The 26,192-nt window shown below is 44.3% G+C and overlaps 1 protein-coding gene across 1 annotated transcript in view; it reads right to left on the reverse strand.

The window, feature by feature from the left end:
- Positions 1–26,192, reverse strand: part of LOC122807832 (RNA-binding protein 5-like) — a 1,001,232-nt gene that overhangs the window by 374,095 nt on the left and 600,945 nt on the right. Inside the window, exon 16 of the mRNA XM_044078931.1 lies at positions 19,230–19,321. Within this exon, the coding sequence (XP_043934866.1) occupies positions 19,230–19,321 (92 nt within the window). The remainder of the gene's footprint in view (positions 1–19,229; positions 19,322–26,192) is intronic.

Consider the following 26,192-nt stretch of genomic DNA (forward strand, 5'->3'; position numbering starts at 1 on the left):
AAAGATCCAGTAATGTCCATGGCTTCAGAGCAGAGCTCAGAAAGTATAGTTTTGTACCTACCATACATGTAGATGTTAGAGTGCTAATACAGCTGTAGTCATAACAGATGGGTTCTCCTGCCGTCAGGCAGGTCCTCGGTCGGCCGAATTCCAAAGTCTAGGTCCGGCGTCGCTTCTTCCCTGACGTCAGTGCGACAGGGGTATAAAAGAACCAGCAGACGCCATTTTCTTCAGTTTTTCTTGCCCCAGATGTCAGGTGCCCCCAGAAGGAAGGCAATACATACATTTATGTAATAAAGCAATGCAATATAATCAAAATACAGTAGTTGCAAGCAATCATCATTCATCATTCTCTTTCGGCTTTTCCCGTTAGGGGTCGCCACAGCGGATCATCTCTTTCCATTTCTTCCTATCCTCTGCATCTTGCTCTGTCACACCAACCGCCTGCATGCCCTCTCTCACCACGTCCATAAACCTTATCTTAGGCCTTCCTCTATTCCTCTTACCTGGCAGCTTCATCCTTAGCATCTTCTTCCCAATATACCCATCATCCCTCCTCAGCACATGTCCAAACCAACGCAATCTCGTCTCTCTTGCTTTGTCTCCAAACTGCCCAACATGAGCTGACCCTCTAATATACCGATTCCTAATCCTATCCATCCTAGTCACACCGATTGCAAATCTTAACATCTTTAACTCTGCCACATCCAGCTCTGACTCCTGCCTTTTTGGCAATGCCACTGTCTCCAACCCATATAACATAGCTGGTCTCACTACACTCTTGTAGACCTTCCCTTTCACTCTTACGGATACCCGTCTGTCACAAATCACTCCTGACACTCTTCTCCACCCATTCCACCCTGCCTGTACTCTCTTCTTCACCTCTCTTCCACATTCACCATTACTCTGAACTGTTGATCCAAGTACTTAAACTCGTCCACCTTTACCAACTCAGCAACAGTAGTTGCAAGCAAATACACCATAAATGAATACCCCAATCAGGTTGTATGAGGAGGTGTTAGCCAATAGGCCTGTCCCAAGAGGGGAAGGAGGGAGGGAAACCTGGACTGCAGCTGTATTAGCACTCGAACATCTACATTTATGGTAGGTACAAAACTGTACTATGTTCATCGTGCATACAGCTGCAGTCATATCAGATGGGTAGAATCCCAAAGCTAAGAAAGGGGTGGTAGGCACTAGGTGGAACTAGGAGGAGCCAGGATGCCCTGCAAGACTGCAGTGGCAAAGCCTGCTCTAGTTTTGGAGTATAATGGTAGGTGGTAGTGCTTGGAGAAGGTATGCACAGAACTCCAAGTGGCTGCTTCCAAAATATCTTTGGTAGGAACTCCTCTGAGGAAAGCTGCAGAGGTAGCTGTGGCCCTTGTGGAGTGAGATCTGATGCCTGCACGTACAGTTTTGCCGTGAAAAGACTAACAAAAGCGCATGCAGTGGGCTATCCATTTTGAGATTGTCTGTTTGGAAAATGGCTTCCCTTGAGCTCCTATAGCATAGGACACAAAGAGCTGTTCTGATTTCCTGAAAGGCTTTGTTCTGTCCAAATAACGCAGCTGTCTGTGGATGTCCAAGGAATGTAGTAGTCTCTCCCCTTTGTTTTCAGGATTAGGGTAAAAGGTAGGTAAGTGGATAGCCTGATTCAAAGCTACCCTGGATACCACCTTTGGCATAAAGGACGGGTTGGTTCGTAAGGAAACTCTGTCCTGATGGAAGATGATGAAAGGCTGCACAGCCATGAGGGCTTGTAGTTCCGATACCCTGCGAGCTGAGGTGATGGCCAGAAGGAAAGCTGTTTTCCAGGACAAATATTGCAAATCTGTTGAGGCAGCTGGCTCAAAAGGAGGCAAGGTCAGCTTTTCTAGAATGAAATTGAGGTCCCAAGCAGGTATTGGTTGTTTCCTTGGGGGTATTATATTCTTAGCCCCTCTGAGGAACTGTCTTAACAGGGGGTGAGAGAATAAAGGTGGATCAGTGTTGTATTCTGCAGAAATGGCTGAGGCATGGATTTTGATGGAGGAGAATGAAAGTCCACTGCTTAGCAGCTCAGCTAGATACTGTAATATTTGAGGTAAATTCAGGTTTCCAGGATTCTGGCCCTTTTTCTCATTCCAGGCACAAAACCATTTCCATTTTGCGGAGTAAGCTTTTCTAGTAGACGGCCTTCTGGCCTCCAAAATGACATCCTGCACCTCCTTGGAGAGTAGGGTCTGTTGTGATGTTAAGGAATCTTCCATGTGGCCAGATTGAGAGTTTTCAGCAGACTATGAAGAGTTTTGAAGCTGTGCTGAGTCAGAAGAAGAGGCATTAGAGGTAGGGTCCATGGTGGGGAATGAGTCAGGCTCCTCAGGAGTGGGTACCAGTGTTGTCTTGGCCAGTCTGGAGCAATGAGAATCATCTTTGGTCTGTCTGCTCTGGTTTTTAATAGAACTTGGGCAGCAGAGGAAGAGGTGGAAAGGCATAAACTGTCATTGTTGTCCAACTGAAAGAGAGAGTGTCCACTCTCCAGGCCTGTGGATGAAAAGTCCTTGAGCAGAATTTTGTCAATTGGTGATTTTTGTGGGAGGCAAAGATCTATGTCTGGCCTTCCCCATGCTTGAATTATCTCTGTAAAAACTTGAGGATGCAACTTCCATTCGCGTGGATCTGTCATATTTCTGCTTAGGTTGTCTGCCAGCGTGTTTTCCTTGCCTGGCAAGTACTGTGCTTGAAGTTCGATTTGTAATTCCAGAGCCATGTTCCAAAGTGACAAGGCCAGCCTGCATAGGGGGTATGAATGGGTTCCTCCCTGTTTGTTTATGTACCACATTACTGTGGTGTTGTCTGTCCTTATCAATAGTTGACCTGGATGCAGAAGGTCTTTGAAAGCTATAATAGCATTTATTACTGCTAGCATTTCCTTTTGATTGATGTGAAGGTGCTTTTCTTTTTGGGACCATTTGCCCTGAATGCACCGATCTGTCGTGCGCCCCCCAGGCGTAGTCAGAGGCGTCTGTTGTGATGACTTTATTTGCTTGAGGCTTGCAGAATGGGAGACGTGTGTTTGGCATGCTTGAGCTCACCACAGAAATTCCTTTTGAAGACATGGAATAATAATGTTTCCAAACTGTGGCTGTGTTGAGACCATAGGTTTTTCAGGTACCATTGAAGTTTCCACATATGCAGCTTTGCACATGGGATTAGTAGGATGCAAGATGCCATGAATACCAGAGCCTGCAGGATTTTCCTTGCAGTCAGCCTGGTGAAATTTGCTAGTTTTCTGAAGTATTTAGTTGCCCCTGTTTCTCTGGCGTGAGGTAGGCCATCTGGGTGTTTGTGTCCAAGTTGGCACCCAAGAAAATTATTTTCTGAGAGGGTATTGGCCTTGATTTCTTTTTGTTGACTGTGTACCCCAGAGAATTCAACATTATTACAAAAGCCAGATGTTTCAGAAGTATGTGCTTGCTGTCCGCTTGGATCAGGCAGTCATCCAAATATGGGTATATTTGAATCCCTTGAAGTCTGCAGTAGGCAATTACTGATGCCAGGCATTTCGTGAATACTCTGGGCGCAGTAGATAAGCCAAAGGGCAATGCAGAGAATTGATAATGGGTTGAACCTGCAAGAAATCTGAGGTATCTTCTGCAATTTTGTCCGATTGGGACATGCAGGTATGCCTCCTTGAGGTCCAATGTTACCAGCCAAGACTCCTTGCCCAGCATGGGAAGAAGCTGCTGTAATGTGAGCATCTTGAATTTTGGTACGAGTAGAAATGTGTTTAGGATGGATAGGTCCAAAATAGGTCCCCAATCTTTTCCCTTCCTTGGTACCAGGAATAGTCTGGAATAAAAACCTTGACCTTGTTCTTGAGTAGGTACCTCTTGAATAGCTTTCATGTCCATGAGATCTGAAATATGTCTTTGTGCCTCTGCCCTTTGACTGTGTGGCAGGTTTGGCATGCCTCATTTTTGGAAGGGTGTGAAAATGGAATCTGTAGCCTCTGTTTATAATGTCCAGGATCCATTTGTCTTTTGTGACAATATGCCAATTTTTCGAAAATGCCAGTTTTCCGCCTAAGGGTGCTGCCATTTGAGCCTTGCTTGGCATGCAAAGGGGAAAGTCATTGGGCTTGCTTTCTGAATGACTGTGAACTATCCTCACCACCTCTTTGTGTAGGAGCTTGCCATTGTCTGCCTCTAAACGATCCTTGAGATTGCCCTCTGCCCCTCGGGCGCCTGTATCTACCTCTTTGGGGTCTGTCCGTGGCTGGAAAGGACCAATTTTTGGAAGGCCAATTTCTACGGAAACGTGGAGGTTGTACCTGTAGAAAATCTTTCACGGTTTGCATTGATTTAGCCTTTTCCTTCATTTTCTTTAATACCTCCTCAGCTTTAACACCAAATAATACATCCTTTTGTAGAAGGGCATCTAGTAATTTAGCTTCGACATGATCTGGTAAGGTTTGCTCCTTGAGCTATGCATGTCTACGTATGACTGATCCTGTAACAGCAGCTCTACATGAGGCCTCTAGAGCATCAAAACCACATTGCAAGGTATGTTTACCCACTTGTTCTGCACTATGCATCAAATCCTGCAACTCCAAGTCTGGTTGTTCAGGTTGTGACACTCTGCTTCTCAACTCTGATAACAGAAAAGTACAGTTTTGTACCTACCATAAATGTAGATGTTCGAAGATCCACATTGCTGCAGTCCTTACATATGGGTAGTCCGCTGTCCTCGGTCGGCCCGAATACCAAAGTATTAGGCTGACGTCGGTCATGGGCGCTCAGAACTGACATCAGAGCGTCAGGGTATAAAAGCGCATGACCGACGTCATATCCTCAGTCTTTTCTTGCCCCAGATGTCAGAAGGCCCTAAAAAGAAAGGCCACAGCCAAAAACAGAAAACTCCCCAGAAAAAACATGTACAAACAACAACTACCACCCAAACCATACAACCATTCCAAACTGCAGAGGGGAAGGAGGGAGGGTAAATTGGACTGCAGCAATGTGGATCTTCGAACATCTACATTTATGGTAGGTACAAAACTGTACTATGTTCTTCATCTCACATTGCTGCAGTCCTTACATATGGGTAGAATCCCAAAGCAGAGGTAAAGGGAGGCTGGCAAAATCATAAAGCATTAGGAGCTGCCAAAATGCCCTGTAAAATTGCACTGGCAAATCCAGCCCTAGATTTAGGATAAAGAGGAAGGTGGTAATGTTTAGAAAAAGTATGCACTGAACTCCAAGTAGCTGCTTCCAAAATATCCTTAGTGGCCACCCCCCTTAAAAAGGCTGTAGAAGTGGCAGTAGCCCTAGTGGAATGAGGCCTGATTCCAGCCGGAATCTCCTTACCATGATGGGAATAACAGAAAGCAATACAAAAACCAATCCATTTAGAAATAGTTTGTTTTGAAACAGGTTTTCCCTGAGAACCTAAAGCAAAAGAAACAAACAACTGCTGAGACTGCCTGAACCCTTTAGTCCTGCTCAAATAATAACGCAACTGCCTGTGAATATCCAAAGTGTGCAAAATCTTCTCCCCTTTATTTTGGGGGTTTGCATAAAAAGTAGGCAAATGAATAGTTTGGTTCAAGGCCACACTAGAAACCACTTTAGGCATAAAAGTAGGATTAGTACGCAAAGATACCCTATCCTTATGAAAAATTAGGAAGGGTTCAACTGCCATAAGGGCCTGTAATTCAGAAACCCTTCTTGCAGAAGTAATGGCCAACAAAAAAGCAGTCTTCCATGACAAAAACTTTAACTCGGCAGTAGCTGCAGGCTCAAAAGGCTGTAAAGTAAGTTTTTCCAACACAAAATTGAGATCCCAAGCAGGCGTAGGAGCTCTACGTGGGGGTCTTATGTTCTTTGCCCCTCTAAGAAACTGCTTAAACAAAGGATGAGAGAATAATGGAGGGTCACAGTCATAGTGAGCAGAAATGGCTGCAGCATGAACCTTTATAGAGGAGAAAGACAAACCCTTATCCAATAAATAAGTAAGATATTGAAGGGAAACACTTAAATTAGGTTTGGAAACATCAAAGTCCTGCGCTTTGCTCCAAATAAAAAACCTCCTCCATTTATCAGCGTAAACTTTCCTTGTACTAGGCCTTCTGGCCTCCAAAATAACATTCAAAACTTGTTGTGGAAGCTGAGACCCTCCAGGGTCTAGAACAGAATATGCCAGGCTGTTAGATGCAGAGACTGAATTTTGACATTGAGTAAATGATTGCCCTCCTGAGACAAAAGGTGTGGAATCGAAGGCAAAGGCCATGGAGGCTCCAGTACTAAACTTCTCAGTAGTGGGTACCAGTGTTGCCGAGGCCAATCTGGAGCTATTAGAATCATGGATGGCTTGTCCTGTCTGGCCTTCAAGAGTACCTTTGGGAGGAGAGGCAGAGGTGGAAAGGCATAGACGTGAAGATTGCTCCAAATGAATGATAGAGCATCCACCCTCCAAGCTGTTGGATGAAACATTTTTGTGCAAAACTTTGGCAACTGGTAATTTAGTGGAGAAGCGAACAGATCTATGTCTGGAGTTCCCCAGAACACTGTCAACTTTCGAAATACATGAGGATCCAATTTCCACTCGTGGGGATCCACTATCTGTCTGCTCAACACATCTGCTAAGGAGTTCTGTGCTCCTGGTAGAAACCTTGCCTGAAGATTGAGTTGTAAACTGAGAGCAGTCTCCCACAAAATCGCTTGCCTGCAAAGAGGGTACAAATGTGTTCCCCCTTGCTTGTTGATGTACCACATGACAGTTGTGTTGTCTGTTTGAATCAACACCTGTCCTGGGAGAAGTAAATCCTTGAAAGCCATCAATGCAAATTGGACTGCTAACATCTCCTTCAAGTTGATATGCAAATGTTGAAGTCTGGCAGGCCACGTGTCTTGAACCCATTTTCCATTGAGGTGTGCTCCCCAAGCCTTGTCTGAGGCATCTGTCGTTAGAATCTGACTCGCCTCTGGTCGGGTCACAGAGAGTCCCTTGTTTAGGTGACATTCCTGAGCCCACCACAAAAATTCCTTCTGAATGCAAGGTATTATTTGAATGACAGTGTCCAGATCTTAGCAGTGTTGTGTCCATACATTTTTGAGATACCATTGAAGCTTCCTCATATGCAGTTTGGCATTGGGAAGCACCAGAATACAAGATGCCATGAACCCCAAGGCTTGAAGGACTGTCCTTGCAGTCAGCCTGGACCGAAGAGACATTTGATGGAAGTAAAGAGTAAGGTTCTTTTGTTTGTCCGGGGTCAAAAAAGCCATCTGGGAAGCTGTATTCAGTCTCACACCCAGAAAGCACATGTCCTGAGAGGGTACTAGACTGGACTTTGTTTCGTTCACAGAATACCCTAGGCACCTTAACACTGCCATCACATACTGTAGATGAAGAAGTTCGTCCTTGTCTTGAGCCAGAATCAGGCAATCGTCCAAATAAGGATAATTTTGTATTCCTCTTAACCTGAAGGCTATCACTGGAGCCAGAACCTTTGTGAACACTCTGGGCGCAGTAGATAAGCCAAAGGGCAATGCAGAGAACTGATAATGAAAAGTCCCAGCCCGAAAACGCAGGTACCTTCTGCAACTGGGCCTGATAGGAACATGAAGATAAGCCTCTTTGAGATCCAGAGTTACCATCCAGTGATCTTTGCCCAACAGAGGTAAAAGCTGTTGCAACGTCAACATTTTGAACTTTGGAATGTCCAGATATGTGTTGAGGATAGATAAATCCAAAATCGGTCTCCACGTGTTCCCTTTCTTTGGTACTAGAAACAGGCGAGAATAAAATCCTAGGCCCACTTCTGACAGAGGGACCGGTTGTATAGCTCCCATTTGAAGAAGTAAAGAAATCTGCTTGTGAGCCTCTACCCTTTGCTGAGGAGGAACGTCTGGCATGCCTTTGAAAGTAGGCAATGTATGGAAATAAAACTTGTAGCCTCGGTTTATAATGTCCAATACCCATTTGTCCTGGGTGATTAAAAGCCAGTTTTGCTTGAAGAGTGCCAATTTTCCTCCCAAAGGAGATGCCAGGCAAGAAGAATCTGGCAGCTGAAAATGCAGGTCATTGGGCCTGTTTACGAAAGGACTGGCCCCTGCCCTCCCCCGAAGATTGTGCAGGTGAACTCCATGTTCTAGGCCTGAAGGTACTCTGAGCTCTGCCCCTACCACGCCTAGCTCTACCCCTAGACTGAGAATCAGAAGAAGGATACGCCCACCCCTTAGTAGGCCAATTTCTACTAAACTTTGGAGGCTGCACCTGTAAAAAATCTTTAACAGTCTGCATAAACTTAGCCTTGTCTTCCATTTTCTTCAAGACCGACTCCACAGGGGGACCAAACAAAACTTCAGACTGTAAAGGAGCATCCAAAATTCTGGTTTTAACATGCTCTGACAAATTCTGATCCTTAAGCCAGGCGTGCCTGCGAAGAACTGAACCAGTGGCAGCCACCCTGGAAGAAGCCTGTAAAGCATCAAAACCACACTGCAAAGAATGCTTACCCACCTGTTCAGAGACATGTACCAAATCCTGTAATTCTTTACACTCTATGCCCTCTGCCAAAGCATCCACTTTAGATTTTAGTTGAGTAAGGAGAAAATTCTGATACTTCAACATATGAAACTGGCAATTCAAAGCCCTCATTGCTAAAGTAGAAGAGGTATACACCTTTTTCCCCATCTATCCAAAGCTCTAGCCTCTTTATCTAGAGGAACCGGATTCTTTACAACAGAGGCTCTGACACCCTTAGGTCCCTGGCTAATAGTTTCTGGGTCTGCCCTAGGACTCTTATAGAGGTATTTATGAGCCTCAGGTACCCTGTAATACCTATCCGGTTTAACTGGCGCAGGAGGCAGAGAATCTGGATTAAGGGAAGCCTCTGAGAAAACATCTTGAACATCCAAAACAGGAGGTATAGCCAAGGGTCTATGCTGTGGTAAAAACAAGAATTCCCTAAGCCTCTTCCATGAATCAGAGAAATCCTGACCTTCCCACTTAAAATGCTCCCTCATAGAATGTAGTGTTTCTGAAAAAGAAAAATCCTCTGGAGGAGAAGCAGAAGGATTGGAATCCTCTGCATCAGAATCAGAATAAGGAGGGAAATCCTGAATGTCTTCAGCCGAAGACTCTGAGTCATCAGAGGCCTGATCCAAACTTTCCAACTCTGGCTCCACCCTAGGCCTCTTATCAGGAGGGGGCATAGAACCTCTAATTAAAGTAATCAAATCTTCTGCCATTTTAAGCATGTGCTTTTTTGGCACAGACCCTGCAGAACTAGGACTGACACCAGAGGAAGACAAACCAGTCCTGCCTTTGGAAGAAGCCTTAGAGACAGAAGGAGAAGGCCTAACCACCTTAGGAAGGGAAGGGAGAACAGTAACCTGAGAGGCCCCCTCAGCCTGACCTGCCTCCTGAGAGGCCACATCTTGCAAAATCAAAGTCTCCCCCTGAGACTTAAGTGAAGCCTCGGCCGGATCCACAGGTTCCACCGAAGCTTCTAAAGAACCGGCGTCCGGAACGGACGACTCATCCTGTCTGGATTTTACAGATTTGTCTCTGCGCTTCTTCGCGGTAGCGGGCGTCAAAGGATCCGACGGCATATTATAATTACACCGCTTACCGAAGACCAGCCTAGCGCAATCTAACCTACGTTTTATGGTGCGCTTATTAAACCTAGCACAAAAGCGACACCCGACTACGTCGTGCTCAGGTCCCAAACAAGGAATACAAAGAGAATGATAATCCCTATGCGGTATCTGTTTCCCACAAGAAATACAATTATTCACTTTTTCTGACATCCGGTAATTAACTGAGGCAAGAAAAAACAAAAATATTCCCCAACGGGGTACTTAGCCCAACTTGGATTCGGTCTGAAACTCAGAATACGAAAATTTCAGAACGCCGAACGGCACTTCCAACGCTGCTTCTGCATCGGACCATGCGGCAAAAAAGACTGAGGATATGACGTCGGTCATGCGCTTTTATACCCTGACGCTCTGATGTCAGTTCTGAGCGCCCATGACCGACGTCAGCCTAATACTTTGGTATTCGGGCCGACCGAGGACAGCGGACTACCCATATGTAAGGACTGCAGCAATGTGAGATGAAGAACATCTGTTGGTACTTTAACATATGGAACTGACAGTTTAAAGCCCTCATGGTTAAGGTGGCCGAGGTGTATACCTTCCCCCCCCCCACCTTTCTAAAGATCTGGAATCTCTCTCGGAAGGTAATGGATTTTTAGCAGTGGAGGCCTTAATTCCCTTGGGGCCCTGTGAGGTAGTTTCTGGATCAGCTGCATGGCTGTATAAAATTGGTGCAAGTCAGGCACCCGGTAGTATCTGTCAGGCTTGACTGGGGCTGGAGGTAAAGAGTCCGGGGTTAAGGCAGGCCTTAGAATACACATCATCTAGTATGTCTAAGACAGGAGGTATAGCCAGAGGCCTGTGCTGAGGCAGCAAGAGAAAATCCTTCAGCCTTTTCTTGGAATCTGAGTACTCTTGGCCTTCCCAATGGAAGTGTTCCCTTAAGGTATGCAAGGTTTCCCCAAATGAGTAATCCTCGGGGGGGCAGAGGGAATGGACTCCTCTGCATCAGAATCTTCAAAAGGGGAGTAAGAATGTTCCTGTTCATCAGAGTGCTCTGAAATAATGGAGGCCTGGTCAGAGGAGGGGGATTCTTCCTCCACTCTGGGCCTTTTTTCCGGGGGGGGGGGTTGAGAACCCCTGATTAGAGTAATTAAATCCTCAGCCATTTTAAGCATCTGTTTTTTAGGCATGGGGCCTGGAGAAGGGCCCTGTGTAGCTTGTCTCTTAGAATGCATGGCTGCTTTAGACTTAGTGAAAGCCTTGATGGAAAAAGAAGAGGAAGGTCAAGACACCTTGAGAGGAGGCAGACCTGTCTACATTTTGAGTTTCACCACCAAGAGTGGCTTCGGTATCCGTAGTCGGGGTGTGGGCAGAGGAGCCTGCCACCTCGGGCACAGTAGACACCGCCAATGAAGTGTCGTCGGTAGGCAGGGGCTGCGTAGGCGCCTCGCTGACAACCGGACCACCTGTAGTTGGCTTTGGCGTGGTGTTGGTAGAGGCCGCGGAGCTCGTGTGTCGGTCCTTATCTTTGCGTTTTTTTAGACAAAATTGGAGTCGGAGTATCCGACATAATAGTTAAATTTTTTGTCAAAACAGTGCTGGGTGAACTCCACCCGATGCTTAATGGTGCGTTTGTTGAATTGTAGCACAAAAACGACAGACCGAGACGTCGTGGTCTGGGCCTAAGCAAGAAATGCAGAGGGAATGAAAATCCTTATGCGGTATTTGCTTCCCACATGAAATACAATTATTAACTTTGACATCGGTCTGAGGCAAGAAAAGTTTCCCCAACAGGGTACTTAGCTTTCAAGAAGACTTCGGTTACAAAATATTCGTAATTTCAGGAGCTGGCAGACCGGCACTTGCGAACTGCTTCTGCTTCGGGCACCGTGCGGCAAGAAAGACTGAAGAAAATGGTGTTGGCTGGTTCTTTTATACCCCTGTTGCACTGACGTCAGGGAAGAAGCGACGACAACAGACGCCAGACCTAGACTTTGGAATTCGGCCGACCGAGGACCCGCCTGACGGCAGGAGAACCCATCTGTTATGACTGCAGCTGTATGCACGATGAACATCAGTAGCAGTAGTAATAGTTGGAGCTGAAGTAGCAATCCTATGCTTCGAGGACGATTTGTGGGCCTTATGTGTGTGTGACTTGCTCTTATCACCAGCTGGTGAAGAGGGATAAGAATGGGGACATTTCTTGTCATTCACTGAAAGGATCGAGACCTCCCAACACAGACAGGGACTCTGAGAATGGAGAAACAAGAAGGCTTTTCAGAATCAATTTATTTTTCCTTTCGTTCAGCATCTGCCGACTAAAACTTTGACAAATTTGGCAAGGAGGTTTAAGAGAGGTAAGAAACCCCCAGACAAACAGTCGTCATGAGTCTCGCTGTTAGGGAGTTTACCATTGCAAGAGGCACAATATTTAAACCCCGAAGTCCCTTTTTTTGTCAGACATTTCCATGCACATACAAAAAAGTTCACAAAACCACTAAACACCTAAAGGGGAAGAAAAGAAGAAGAAAGGGAAAGAAGATACCAATGATGGCATCAAGCGATACAAGGGTAAGGAGCGGGTGTACCTACGATGGTAAAAGAAATACCCAATGGGTAGAGCTAGTTAGACTTATCAAGAGAGAGTGAAAAAGAAAAAAGTTAAATGATACACAATTATGAAGAAAATACAACTCAGTTTGAGAGCTTTGTAAAACGCTGCTATAGGGCTATGCAACAAATGAGATCTGAGGTAACAGAGAGAAGGGCACTGTGGGTAGCAGCTTAGCTCAAGAGTTTTTGGTATATGCGAACCTGGTATTAGGCCAAAATGGTTCCAAGGGGCTCGGAACCAAACCCATCAGTGAAGGAAGGGAAGAAATATTAACATCAGATCTGAAATTAGAACAGAAGAGCAAATTGATTTATAGCTTGCATGTTATCCCTAGAGGACATAGCCGTTGTCAACATTAGTTTTAATCTTCAGAAATATTCCTTACTGAGTTTTAGTGGCATCTGTTCATGTTTTGTTGCAGTCTCGTCATTTCCCAAATATTTATACATGCCATCCTGCTCAAGTTGCTTTATATCGCATTCCTGCCCCACACTTTCTTGGTACTGCCAACTTGCCTCCTTTAAACACTGCTTGACATTTATCAATACCAAATGACAAATCATATGAGAAAGTTGTAACCACTCGCAGTTGTGCTTTTGACTCCTTATCTGATAAACTACACAGTTTTGAGTCATCCATAAAATGAAGATAAGTGTTTTAAGCAAGGTTATTTTTTTGGGAACCAAATTGTGACAGACCTAATCAGTTAAACTGCTTAATGGGTTAAGGGCAAGATGAATACAGCAGTAGTGATGAAAATCACCCAATTCTTGCTCCTGCTTTTATGTAGGAAAGACTAATCACTGCCTAAGAGAGAATATTGGACCATGCTGGCGACATACGCAGGAATGCCACACGCAGTGCTTTAGACAAACATGTTAACAGCAATCCTGGACATTCTTTCATTCTTTTGGTGTTACAACTTGTTTCCAAGAACATTAGGGGAGGTGATATTAAAAGAATGGAATATGAAGAACTAAGATGGATTATTAAACTGCAGGCTACTAGGGATTTCGGACTGAATGATCATATTCCTTTAAAACTAGTACTGAAAATACGTAATTTACATCAGTGAGAATAGGGTTTTAATGTTTTTTGCAATTAACTGGATGTTTGTTTGATGTATTTAAGGATTTGGTGTCTTGCTGGTATTATGGTCTGAAGAAGTGCTTTAGGCATGAAAGCACTCACCAAATAGCAAGTTGATGGTACGAGATCTCAATGAACACCTTAAGCACAAAGGTAGGATTAGTTGCAAGAGAAATCATTATGGAAAATGAGAAAAAGGTGGAAGCCATCATAGGTTCATAGGTTCATACTAGGCTATCTGCCCGAGGGCATTTAAAAGCCTAGCCCATCGCCTTTAGTATGGGGAACTATACCCATTATTTGCTGTGCCCTCTGCGAAGCAGTGACACTGAGGTAATCCCTGGGGTATATCTGATCTCCCATCCATTGGTCAAGATTTCTCTTGAACAAGGCCAGTGCTCTGCCTCACATGTACGGGATTTTGTTCCACAGCATAGGAGTCTTTGGGTGATGAATCTATCCCTCCAGCACGTCCTATTAATAGCAGTGTCAAGGTTTAAGTCTTGGCTCTGATGGATCTAGATTTTTGAGGTGAAGCATATTCATCAAATCTGGGTTTGACATGGCCTTGTATGTTAGGCAAAGGTCACCTCTGAGCAGCTGAATAGAGCTGGAGTTCTTTCAGTCGGGCAGCATAGGACAGATTTTGAGACCCTTTATCCTTTTGGTGAGGAACTTTGTGGCCTCTCCAGCTGCTGCAAGTGTCGGGTCAGATACATTCGAATGGGGCATTGTACTCAATCATTGGTCTGATGAGTGATGAGTAAAGGAGACTATGACCTCCCTTGATCTAGATGAGAATCCTTCATGATAAGGTGGGCAATGTAGAAGGTCTTCCTAACTACTTTAGCTACATGGGTGTCGAATGACAGACTACTATCAACCTGGGTCCCCAGGTCCTCTGTGCTCAGTGGATTGCCACCTATTTGGTAGCTGTAACCTTGTTTTTCGAAGGGTATGACTATGCATTTTGGCATTTAACTTTAGGCCGTGGCTCTGGCACCAGTTATCCGTTTCTGTGAGACCCTTCTGAAGGATATCTGTGTCAGATGTGTTTTCTACTATGGCTTTGCAGTCATCTGCAAACTTTGTCAGCCATAACCCTCCTGTGTTTGTACTTGGGAAAAGTAGATGCCAAACAAGAGTGGGCCAGGACTGAGCCCTGTGGGACACCACTTGTGACAGGCTTTGAGTCTGACATGGCGCCAGCAGCTCTGACCCTGTGGGTTCTGTCACTCAGCCAGTTTGCAACCCATCTTGTGATGTATGGGTTGACATTTAAGCTGATGAGTTTTCAATGATACCCGAATGGGGTATTGTATCGAAGGCCTTAGCCAGATCGAGGTAGGCTGTATGGACTGCCTTCCCTCATCAATGGCTTTGGTGACTGTTTGAAAAAGTCAACCAAGTTTAAAAGGCATGATCTGCCTTTGACAAAGCCAAACTGGGTTGGATCCAAAGTCTGCAAATTCCTATGTCTTTATTTATGAGGTCCATTATGATCCTCTCCATGGCTTTGCAGAGAAGGCTTGTCAAGCTAATGGGCCGTAATTTCAGGGGTGGAGGCACGCCTTTGTGAAGTGGTACCACAGTTGCAGTTCCAGAGGTAAGACTTTGATTAAACAGCTGTCCTAGCTGTGGGTTTAATTCCTCATTGAGTTCATGGAGCACACAGCGGGGACACCATCAGGTCCCATGGATGCTGTGTTTTTGCTTTGGAGAGAGTTCTCACTTGGGCGCTGGAGATGTTTGGGGCTGCAATCGTTTGGTATAGATATCTCTCCTTTTGGGGGGGGAGAAGTTTGCACTGAACCTGTCAGCCAGTATGTTGGCAATGTCTGTAGGATCAGTAATCTTTGAACTAGCTCTGAGCATATCTGGGAGTTTCCTCCCAGGTTTCTAACATAGCTAAAGAAGGCCTTATGATTGTCTTTTTGAGTCTTTAGCTATTTTCTCTCGAAATTTGCTTTGGATGATTTTATGAGAGCTCTTAGTTTTTTACTTATAGTGATCAAGGGTGTCTTACCTTTTAAGGATTTTGCTCTATCTTGTAGTAGCTTCCTCCTTTTGTTGTAGAGTTTGTTTATGGCTGGGGTCCACCAGACTGGACGCTTGCCTTTGGTACAAAGAGTCTTTGTTTTGCTTGGGATTGCCTTATCCATGCAGTCCTGCAGGTGCTGGTAGAAGGCATTTGTAAGTGATTCAGCGGCTTGAGTACTGTTTTCTGCCGGCTCGGGGGCCTTAAAGGAGACCTTAAAGGCTTGTAGTTCTGACACCCTTCTAACAGAAGTTAAAGTCACCATAAAAAAACAGTTTTCCCCAAGTACATAATTTGAGACTAAAGTTGCAGCCTCAAAAGGAGGTAGTGCAAGATTTTTCAAGACAATTTAGATCTCAAAAAGGATAAATGACTCCCTGGTGGTCAGATGTAGACGACACCTTTTAAAAATTGTTAGACCTCAAAACGAGAAGATGGGGGATATAGAGGTAGGAGGGCAGACAGAACACTGACAAATGGGCTTTGATAGAAGAGAAATTCCAACCCAGAACTGGGCAACTCCCACAGGAGATGAATTAGACTACACAGTTAAGGGTCCCAATTACTTTGGCAGCACCATATTTTCTATTAAAAAATGCAAGATTTAATTGTAGTTATTCTTCTAGCTTCCTGTAAAACCTTAACTATATCCTCATTATAGTGCAACAATGGCACAAATCCACTTTGAGATAACCTGTGATGACTGCCCTTGGCCAAATGAAAAAGGAGAAACCAGTGCTGTCTTGGTCAAAAGGGTGTCACCAGCAAGTGGAGGGTACGCATAAAAGAACACTATGTCTGTCCCGCCATGCAAGACTGGAAGCATGGCAGACTGCAACAGAAGAGCCTTATTTCCATGGTAGGGAACTGTGTCCCATGCGATCAAAGCCAGTCTACAGAGGAGGCAAGACTTGGTGACGCCTCGCTTATGCTCTTCATTAATGTGCTGCCACCTTGCTTATGTGCCCCATTACTGTGCTGCCGCATCACCTATGTGCCCTATTACTGTGCTGCCACCTTGCTTATGTGCCCCATTACTGTGCTGCCGCATCACCTATGTGCCCTATTACTGTGCTGCCACCTCGTTTATGCGCCTCATTACTGTGCTGCAGTCTCGCTTATGCCATTACTGTGGTGCTGCCTGCATACCTCTGAAAAGGATACAGATCCCAGAAGTAATGCAATGATTCAAAATCTGAGATAAGGGGCACTCATTTTCTTTACATGTTCCTCTCTTTGGATAAACTCTCTGGACCCTGATGCGCCGAGAGCAAACTCCCCACAACAGATCTCAAGTATCTATGAATAGCTCCTGAGAAGGGAAAGGAAGAAAGAGCACTCCTGGGTTGACTGAAATCTGACTGATCCAAAGAAATTCCTTCCTGAAGGACGAGAGAGGAATTAGGAAGGTCAATGGATGGCAGTGCCGAGTCCAAGCTGACTTGAAATACCACAGAATCAATCTTCACCTAGAGTTTACAGTAAGGTACCATCAACAGCCCTCTTGCCAAGGTCACATTTTAAGGAAAAAGGTTTTGAAACTAATCTCAGGTGAACTGAACTTTGTCTGCATGAAGGAAGGCAGTCACTTAGAGTATATATTCTGCATCCTTGGAAAATCCAATCTTGGGATGGGTTTAGGCAAGACTGAAATTCACTGAACCCTACAGTGTTCAAAGATTCATAAAAACCCATGTACCTTAATGGAATCTTTTAGGAAAGAAACCATAAAAAGTTCAATCCAGATAGAAAAAAAAAATGCTAATTCCTCTTAAGTCTGCAAAAGGCAATGACAGGAGAAAGGCATTTGTTGACTACACTTGGGGTAGCTGAAAAGACCAATGGATTAATAAAGAAAAAGTAAAATGGAGAAACCACAGAATCTTAATTTCCTGCACGGAGGATGAACAAAAATGTTAAGGCAAGCATCCTTTACATTTAAATGTCACCAAAAAAAGCCAGGGAAAGATCAATGGAAGCAGGTATTGTTTGTCAATCTCCAAACACGGGAATTCTGAGATAGCTGTTGACTGATCTAGAAGAGTTCTCAGACTAGCCCCTTTATGAAAACCAGGTATATTTTTGAGTAAAATCCTCTTCTTAATGGATAAAAGGGCACAAATTCTACAACCCCTTGAGAAAAGGTGTGTCGAAAAAGGAGAATGAAATGAATCTCGTTTCAATGAGGATGGGAGAAACAGACATGAAGGAGCAATCACAGACTATTTGAAACCATTTTGGATGGACAGAACCTAGTCTGATGTTAAGGACTACCAGGTTACGATAAATACTTTCAGAACAGGGAAACTAGGGATGACAGAGTTGAAGAGGGGATGACAGTCCATACAAGGAGTCTCTTCCAGACCAAATAATAAATTCACAGAAAAAATACAATATTTCAACAAAGAGGCCCAGTATCTTTTTTTTTTTTTTTTTTTAAACACCTTTTGGGAGGGTTTTACTAAAAGAAGCTAGTCTACACCATCCACACACATGGCAATTAAAAAAACACCATAGAATATGCCCCTGGATGTCTGTATAGTTTATGCTTTCTTCCACATAACATCTGTGCCATTTAAATGATGGACCTGACTGACAATGTCTCTCCCCTCATTATCAGTGACATATACCATAGTACAGAAGAACATACTACTGTATGCACAGTTTTGTTGCTTCTTTGCCAGTGTCAAGGAATAAACAGTCCAATGTGAAAAAGGTATCCAAAGTGAAGGGCTCAATGGGATATTATCCTTTTGCTATGGTGTGGTGCAAAATTGATTGTGAAATGTACGTAGTTAATGATGACTAGCACCATGGCAGGCAACTGAAGAAATAATCTGCTGTGAGAAAACATATACAGATTAGGATGCCTACCTTTTCAGGCTCAAAATAATTGAGCCTGGATGAAAAGTGTAGGCAGTTCTACCAAGGAAGGTCTTTTACTACTTTTAATACCTGCTGGCCAGGTTTACACCAGATCGACCTGGATGCTGATCAACCTTCTCCAGGGGCTATTAAGCGTACCCTCCTGCTTGCTATGTGAAAGCAGTCTGCATCCCACTACTACTTCTGGATGAAAATAGGTAATCATCTCCTCCCTCCCTCTGAACCATTGTTGAACCACTAACAACTGCCCAACACGAATACTGTAATCTGTAAACAGAGTAACGACAAACATGGTACAAGTACTAGTTGTTAAGCTAACAGACACCTACTACACCATGTAGTCATGCAATCAGAGGACTTCATCAAAAGGGAATGACAACCCAATGACCTAAGTCGGGGGGGGGGGGGCTAGGGAGTATAAATGGCCACATTTTACAGTTAGCATCTACACAAGTGCATGACTGTATGCAGACAAGACATTTAACAAAAAAATAAAATAAAATGCCAACTGTTGGTGGTGGGGGATACAATGTAAGCTTTTCACTTTCTTCTAGTCTTCAGTCCCTTCCAACTTTACGTTTAATCTCCATCCTAACTTTATGTTTAATCTCCATCCTTAAAGTTAAAGGACTGCTACTCAATAAGGCAGTCTCCACTAAATCACTCTCAAAACATGCATAAAGTTTTCTTTTAAGTTTGCATACCTACACAGTGTTTACTGTATAAAGCCTCATTTAAGAGTCTTCTGATGCATTCTATAGTTAAGGCTGAAAAGGACACTTGGATCAGATTAAACGATCTGAATATCACACACTAAAAAACATGTCAAACCAAACAAATTTAAGCACAATTAGCTTGCAGAAAGTACTGGAGATGCAACCTTGGCAGCTCTCACTTCAATAACAGCAGCCAACTTTGCCATAAGAAACTGCAGTAGCCAAGGCCTAGGTAAAAGAAACTACTGCCAACTGTGTTACACAAAACCAGAATCAGCTCTGCAGACACCAATACTTACTTGGGAAGTGGAATCATAGTAAAGGCCCGTCTGTGGATCATAATAATAACCAGAAGACTCATCGTACTGATACGTAGAGGTGTCAGGCACAGCTATCAGACAAAAATTTAAATCCAGTTAATACTGCAATACAATGGAAAACACTACCAAGTCAAATACTACAAAACTTTTTAACTTATTCTGCACAGACTTGCTTTTTCACGACTTACTGTCTATATACACACATTGGAAGAGTAAGTGCTGATGTTATTTTGCTATGAGCTCCAACAGGAGTCAATTAGCTTGCAAGACAAATTAAGAAGAAGGGATACAGACAAAAAATACAGTAGGACTCCAGACAGTAAAGTAATCATGATGCCTCAAAACTAGGATCTACAGTCTATCACGTAAATGAATACCTCTCTCTGTGATAACAAGCTCGGCAAATATTTTCCCTAGCACAAACACTAGAGAGTTTTCTGGTTAATAGTTCAATCACGGGGCTCAGTACAAAGGATTTCCTGTCTCAATAAACCAATTAATATGTAAGCCAAAGAATCTACATTACATTCATTGAAACACAAGGTCTCAACCTAAAATATAAAAGACACTATGGGGACTGCACTACCATCTTCTGCCCACACACACCCACCCATCCAGCCATCCTCAACCTCTTTTTCACATGGGGATCATAGGTTGGTACTAGGCTATCGGCCCTAGGCCTATACAAGCCTAGCCATAATTCCTTGGATACTTCTTCCCACAATATTTACTTCCCTGGACCTCTGCTAGCAGGGCGACTGACATGATCCTCGGGGTGAATTTCCTTTCTCCCATCCATTCATCAAGGTTCCTTTTGAAGAGGGCCAAGGAGGCACTCTGCTTGACATGTACGGGCAGTCTACTCCAGAGTATGGGGAGTCTCTGGGTCAGGAACCTATCCCTCCAGCATGTTTTGTTCATTGTGATGACAAGGTTTAGATCCCTAGAGAGTGTGGCTCTGAGGGATTGGGATTTCTTTAATTGGAGCATGTCCAACAGCTCAGGGTTTGACATGGCCTTGTATGTTAAGCACAGATAGCCTCTGAGTAGACGATATGCCACAGAGTATAGCTGGAGTTTTTTTAGACTGTCAGCATATGGCATCTGCTTTGGAACTGTGATTCTTTTAGTGAGGTATTTCTGCGGCCTTTCCAGCTGTTGCAGATGTCTTGTGAGGTACATACCAAACGGGGCGTTATACTCTATAATGGGTCTAATGAGGGATGAGTACAGTGGGACAATGACATTTTTTTCTCAATGAAAAGCCCTTAGTGATGAGGTGTGCCACATAGGATTTCCTGACTGTTGTGATGTGGTTATCGAAGGTGAGACCACTGTTCACCTGTATCCCCAAGTCTCTCATCACCATCACACTTTTGATGTATAGTGTATTGCCACCTATGTAGTAATTCATGGGTAAATGTTTTTTTCCAAAGGGGATAACTATACATTTCTTGGCATTAAGCTTGATCCCGCCCATGGCTCTGGCACCAGGCATCTGTTTCTTTAAGGCCCTTTTGTAGAATATCCACATAATTTGGGGATTCAATAATGGCTCCCAGTTTGCAGTCATCTGCGAACTTTGTTAGCCAGAGTCCCTCAGTGTTGGCGTGAACTTCAGAGAAGTAGATGCCAAACAAGAGTGGTCCCAGGACTGAACCCTGAGGTACTCCACTTGCCCGGAGCTGGATTTGGAGTCGGCTACTTTTACAGTCTGGGTTCTGTCAGTAAGCCAGTTGGCAACCCATCGAGTGACCTAGGGATTTATGCCCAGCTTAGTAAGTTTACCTATCAATCCAGAGTGGGGGATGGTGTTGAAGGCCTTGGAGAGGTCCAGATAGGCTGTGTGGACCGCCTTACCCTCGTCCACAGCTCTGGAGACCGGTTCGAAGAAGTCAATCAGGTTCAGAAAACAAGACCGGCCCTTCACAAACCCAAACTGGGTGGGGTCCAGTGTTTGAAGGTTGCCAATGTCTTTGTTTATAAGTTCCATGATAATGCGTTCCATGCCCTTGCAGATCAGGCTTGTCAGACTGATGGGACGGTAGTTCCTGGGAGCCAAGGTGGATCCCCCCTTGTGGAGTGGGACAAATGTAGCTGTGTGCCACTCAGTGGGCACGAAGCCTGAGGTGAGGCTATGATTATTAAACATGGCACTTCATTTTGTAGTTCATGTAGTACACAGCCCGGGATATCATCTGGTCCCATGGATGCTGTAATTCTTAGCTTTGGAGAGTGAGGTTTCTACCTGTTTGGCCGTGATTACTAGAATTTGGCAATCTTTTGGTACTGAGATGGGCCCTTTAGGGGGTGAAGTTGGCACTAAATCGATCTGCCAGGATATTGGCAATATCCTTGGGATCAGTATATTTAAAGCCATTCTGTTGTAGCTCAGAGCATTGTCATTTAGATTCTTGACATAACTATAGAATGCCTTGTGGTTGTCTTTGGAATCTTTGGCAATTTTATTTTCATAACTAGCTTTTGAGGATTTTATGAGGTATCTCAGCTTCTTACTGAGGATGGTGAGGGAGCTTTTTTGCATCCTGGGATTTTCCTCTTTTCTGCAACAGTTTCTTCCTTCTGTTGTATAGTTTGTTTATAGCAGGGGATCACCAGATTGGCTTCCTTTTTTTGGAGGAGAGCATCTTGGTTTTATATGGGATGGCACGATTCATGCACGAGTGGATGTGCTCGTACAGTGCCTTAGTGTAGGATTCAGCAGTCGAACGCATGGGTGGCATGAAGTTTGTCACTTCTGACTTCAGTAGCATGAAGTTGGCTTTGGAGAAGTTTAAGGAGGTTTCCTTACTGGGGGTGGGATGTGGATGTCAAGGGTGATGTGCTTATGGTCAGACCTGACCAATGAGGGGGTGACCACTGGTGTGGAGCATCCATCTCCCATGTTGGTAATGACCAGGTCTAGTATATTGGAGCTCCTGGTGGGACAATGGATTAGTTGATCCAGGGCATTGGAATTTATGAATTCCAAAAACCGTTGGGAAAAGGAGTTGGTACCCGAGTAGTTTACCCAGTTAATGGCAGGGTAGTTGATCACCCAGTATTATGGTGTTTGGTAGTATCTTAATATTTTCCAGTATGTTTAGAAAGGTGTAGTGAGAATCTTGGGGCATGGTGGGGGATCTATAGCAAGCTACAATTTGGATTGGCGTCTTACCTAGTGTTAGCTGCACCTGGAGAATTTCAGATGCATTGTGTTGGGCAACTAGCCTGGAGGTGTGAATATCCTTGGTGAATATGGACACTCCTCCACCTTTAGTGTTTCGGTCTTGGTTTTGTGGCCGAAGTGTGGTAAGAGTTGTAGCTTGGTATTGCAGGGGTGCTCTCTGGAGCCTTGAACCAGGTCTCAGTTACTGCACAGATATTGATGTTCTCCATTTTTAGGAGTGCCTTGAGAGAGTGCATTTTGAGGTTTAGACTTCTAGCATTGAGTAGCATTACCTTCAGATTTTGCATGGGTGTCACTTCAGTGACAATCTTAAGCCAAGGTTTACACAAGCCGGTGGAGAGCCCTGCAGTGGTGGTTCATCCGTATCACTCACACACACACTCAAACCTGCGGCCAATAAGTGTGTCCAATCCACTTACTGCATGTCTTTGGAATGCCAGAGGAAACCCACGTCACCGCAAGGAGGATGGCCTAATGGTTAAGGTGTTTGCCTTACAAACACAAGGTACAGGGTTTGAATCTCACAGGGGATAATTGGCTAGGCTTAAAATGGCTCACAAGGGCAGTTAAGCCTAGTACTAACCTATGAACATGCCGAGTCTGCTTATATATATATATATATATATATACATATATATATATATATATATATATATATATATATATATATATACATATACATATATATATATATATATATATATATACATATATATATACATATACATACACACACACACGCATACATATATACATCTATACATACACACAAAAAAATTTATATTTGTATCCAACAACCATTTCTCATTTTTGCACATGGGGTCAGGGTATCACTTCAACAGCTACAGTCATTTAGAGCCAAGGTTACCACCACCAGGTGGCTTGCCCTGCCTTGGTTGTTCTTCCATATCACACACTAGCAAACATACGACCAATTTAGAATGTCCAAACCACCTACTGCACATCTTTAGACTGTGGGAGGAAACTGGAGCATCCAGAGGCAGCCCACACAATACACACATATACACACCTGTATATATGCATTTGTGTGTGCATATAGAGATATACAGATGGCGATACATACAAGTGTATATTACACGTATATATTCATAACATTTTATATATACATATATAAATTCATATTTTTATTGTAATGGTCTTGCCTTCATGCCACTACATTATAAAACTGGGTTTTTGTAACCACTTACCCAAAAACTATATTCATCTTAATGACATACTTTTTATCCACCTTGAAAGAGCTTTGCTGTACTCCTGACTGACACTGTACAACATTATATTGCTATTTAATGCCTTGTAATAATCCTGTAACATTGCTGTTGAATGCTAATGTATAATGAAAATTATACAATATGTTGGAGCTTTTTCCCCCTGGGTCTCCGCGCAGAAAAAGGGCTCTTCAGCTCAGTCGGGCAAACCTGGTAAACAAATAAATGTAAAACCCTGCTCTGGCCCTGGAGACTTGGTCTAGTTTGTAGTGTTTGGTAAATGTGTAGACTGTAGACCAGGTAGCTGCTTCCAGGATGGAGGCTGTGTCCAGGCCCTTGAGGAAGCCCTTGGAGGTAGCTATGGCCCAAGGTGGAGTGAGCCCCAACTCCAGGAGGCAAGGCTTTGCCATGGTATGAATAACAAGAGAGGATAGCTTTCCTAATCCAACAGGAACTGGTTTGTTTCAAGACTGCCTTGCCCAGCACCCTGGGGTGAAAGGAGATAAATAGCTGGTCACACTTCCTGAAGGGATTTAGTCTTGTCTAAACAATTTCAACTGCCTGTGCACGTCCAGGGAATACAGGATTCTCTCTGCCCTGTTTGAATTAGGGAAGACAGGTGGATGGACTGGTAAAGGATAGTTCATTAACCACCTTGGGCATAAAGGAAGGGTTTGCGCGTACGTTAACTGTCATTATGGAAGGTGGTGTAAGGGGGGCAGGGCATGAGGGCCTGTAGTTCTGACACCCTTCTAGCGGAAGAAATAGCCACTAAGAGAACAGTTTTCCAAGTACACATCTGTAAGGAGGCCGAACGAGCCAGCTCAAAAGGAAGAAAGGAGAGTTTTTCTAGGACAAAGCTGAGGTTTCATGGGGGAGAAATGGGTTTTCATGGTGGTTAAATGTGAAGGATCTCTCTCAGGAGAAGCTTAACGTCCAGTTTGGAAAGCAGTGGTGGCTGTAATGGTAAGCAGGCTGAAAGGTGGACTTTTACAGAGGAGGAAGTTATCCAGTTTTTATGAGATCAAAAACAAAGCTAAGAACTAGGGGTGGGTCTGCCTGCATAGGGTGCCTGTCCTTAAGATAACATTTTTCAAATCTTTCCCATTTGGAAAGGTAAGTTTTTCTAGTAGTTAGTTTCCTGGCCTCCCTCAGAATAGAGAGCACATCCCCAGAATAAAGCTGTCTATAAGGGACTAGAAGTTGATCACCCAGAGTGCTAGGTTGAGCATTTGTAGCAGAGGGTGAATGAGGTCCCTTTTGCTGTGATAGAAGGTCCACCTTGTTGGGTAACTTGTGGTGACTTCCCTTGGCTAGAGTGTGCAGAAGGGGGAACCCAGTGTTGCCTTGGCCAGTAGGGAGTCACCACCAAGATTTTTGGTTGGTACTTGATTTTTATAAGGACCTTTTGTTTTTGTGGGAAGGGGGGGGGGGGACGCATAAAGGAACATTCCCTTCCAAGAAAAGCTGGAGACATTCACTCTCCAGGCTGGAGTGTGAACTCTGCTGCAGAATTTGGCTAGTTGTCTGTTCTGGGGAGAGGCAAACAGATCTACTTGAGGGGTGCCCCATCGGTGGACTAAGGTGTCCCTGTTTAGCATCCATTTGTGAAGATGAGAGAAGGTTCTGCTGAGCAAGTCTGTTTCTTTGTTTTCCTGAGAGGGGATGTAAGAGGCCTGCAGGAAGAGGTTGTGTTGGGTGGCTAACTCCCAAATCTGTATGGTTATCCTGCATAGGAGGTAGGCTTTGGTCCCTCCTTGTTTGTTCAGGTACCACATGGCTGTGGTATTGTCCGCGAGAATGTGAAGTAGGCCTGGTTGGAGGATGGGTAGCAATGCCTGAAGAGCCAGCAAGACTGCAGTGATGTGTTGCTTTTGAAGGGCCGGAGTCCAAGATTTTTGGACCCTGTAACCCTTCAGAGTTGCCCCCCGCCCCAGATCTGATGCGTCTTATGTGCATGGAGTAGGCGGGGGGGGGGGGGGGGAGGCTGTAGGAGGATTTGTTGAATCTACAATTTCAATTCTGTCTTTAGGCAAGGAAAAAGGGGAATCTGAATCTCTACAGTGCTGAGACCATGCATTCTTTAAGTACCACTGAAGTTTCCTCATGTGTAACCTGGCAAGGGGGAGCATGGGAATCGTGGCTGCCGTAAGTCCTATTAAGTTGTAGGAACTGCCTTGCACAGAAGTGGGTGACCCCCAGCAGGTTTTAAAATTGACTTGAGACTGCTGTTTGTCCTGTGGGAGGTAGGCTCTCATCAAGTCTGATATTATTCTGCAACCCAGGAAAACTTTGTCCTGCTGTGGTTGCAGTGGGGTCTTTGGAAGATTGAGGGTGAACCCCAAACTGTGCAGGGTGGTCATGGTAAAGTTTAGCTGGCTCAGGAGCAAGGTTTTGGATACCACTAGGAGGATGTGGGTCCAGGTAGGGGTATATTTGGATACCCTTGGTTCGACAGAATGCAATGGCAGGGGCCAGGCATTTTGTGAACACCCTTGGAGCAGTACACAAGCCAAAAAGCAAGGT

Source organism: Protopterus annectens, chromosome 7.part1, assembly GCF_019279795.1.
Source record: "Protopterus annectens isolate FY-2018-M chromosome 7.part1, PAN1.0, whole genome shotgun sequence".
Lineage (NCBI taxonomy): Eukaryota > Metazoa > Chordata > Ceratodontiformes > Protopteridae > Protopterus > Protopterus annectens.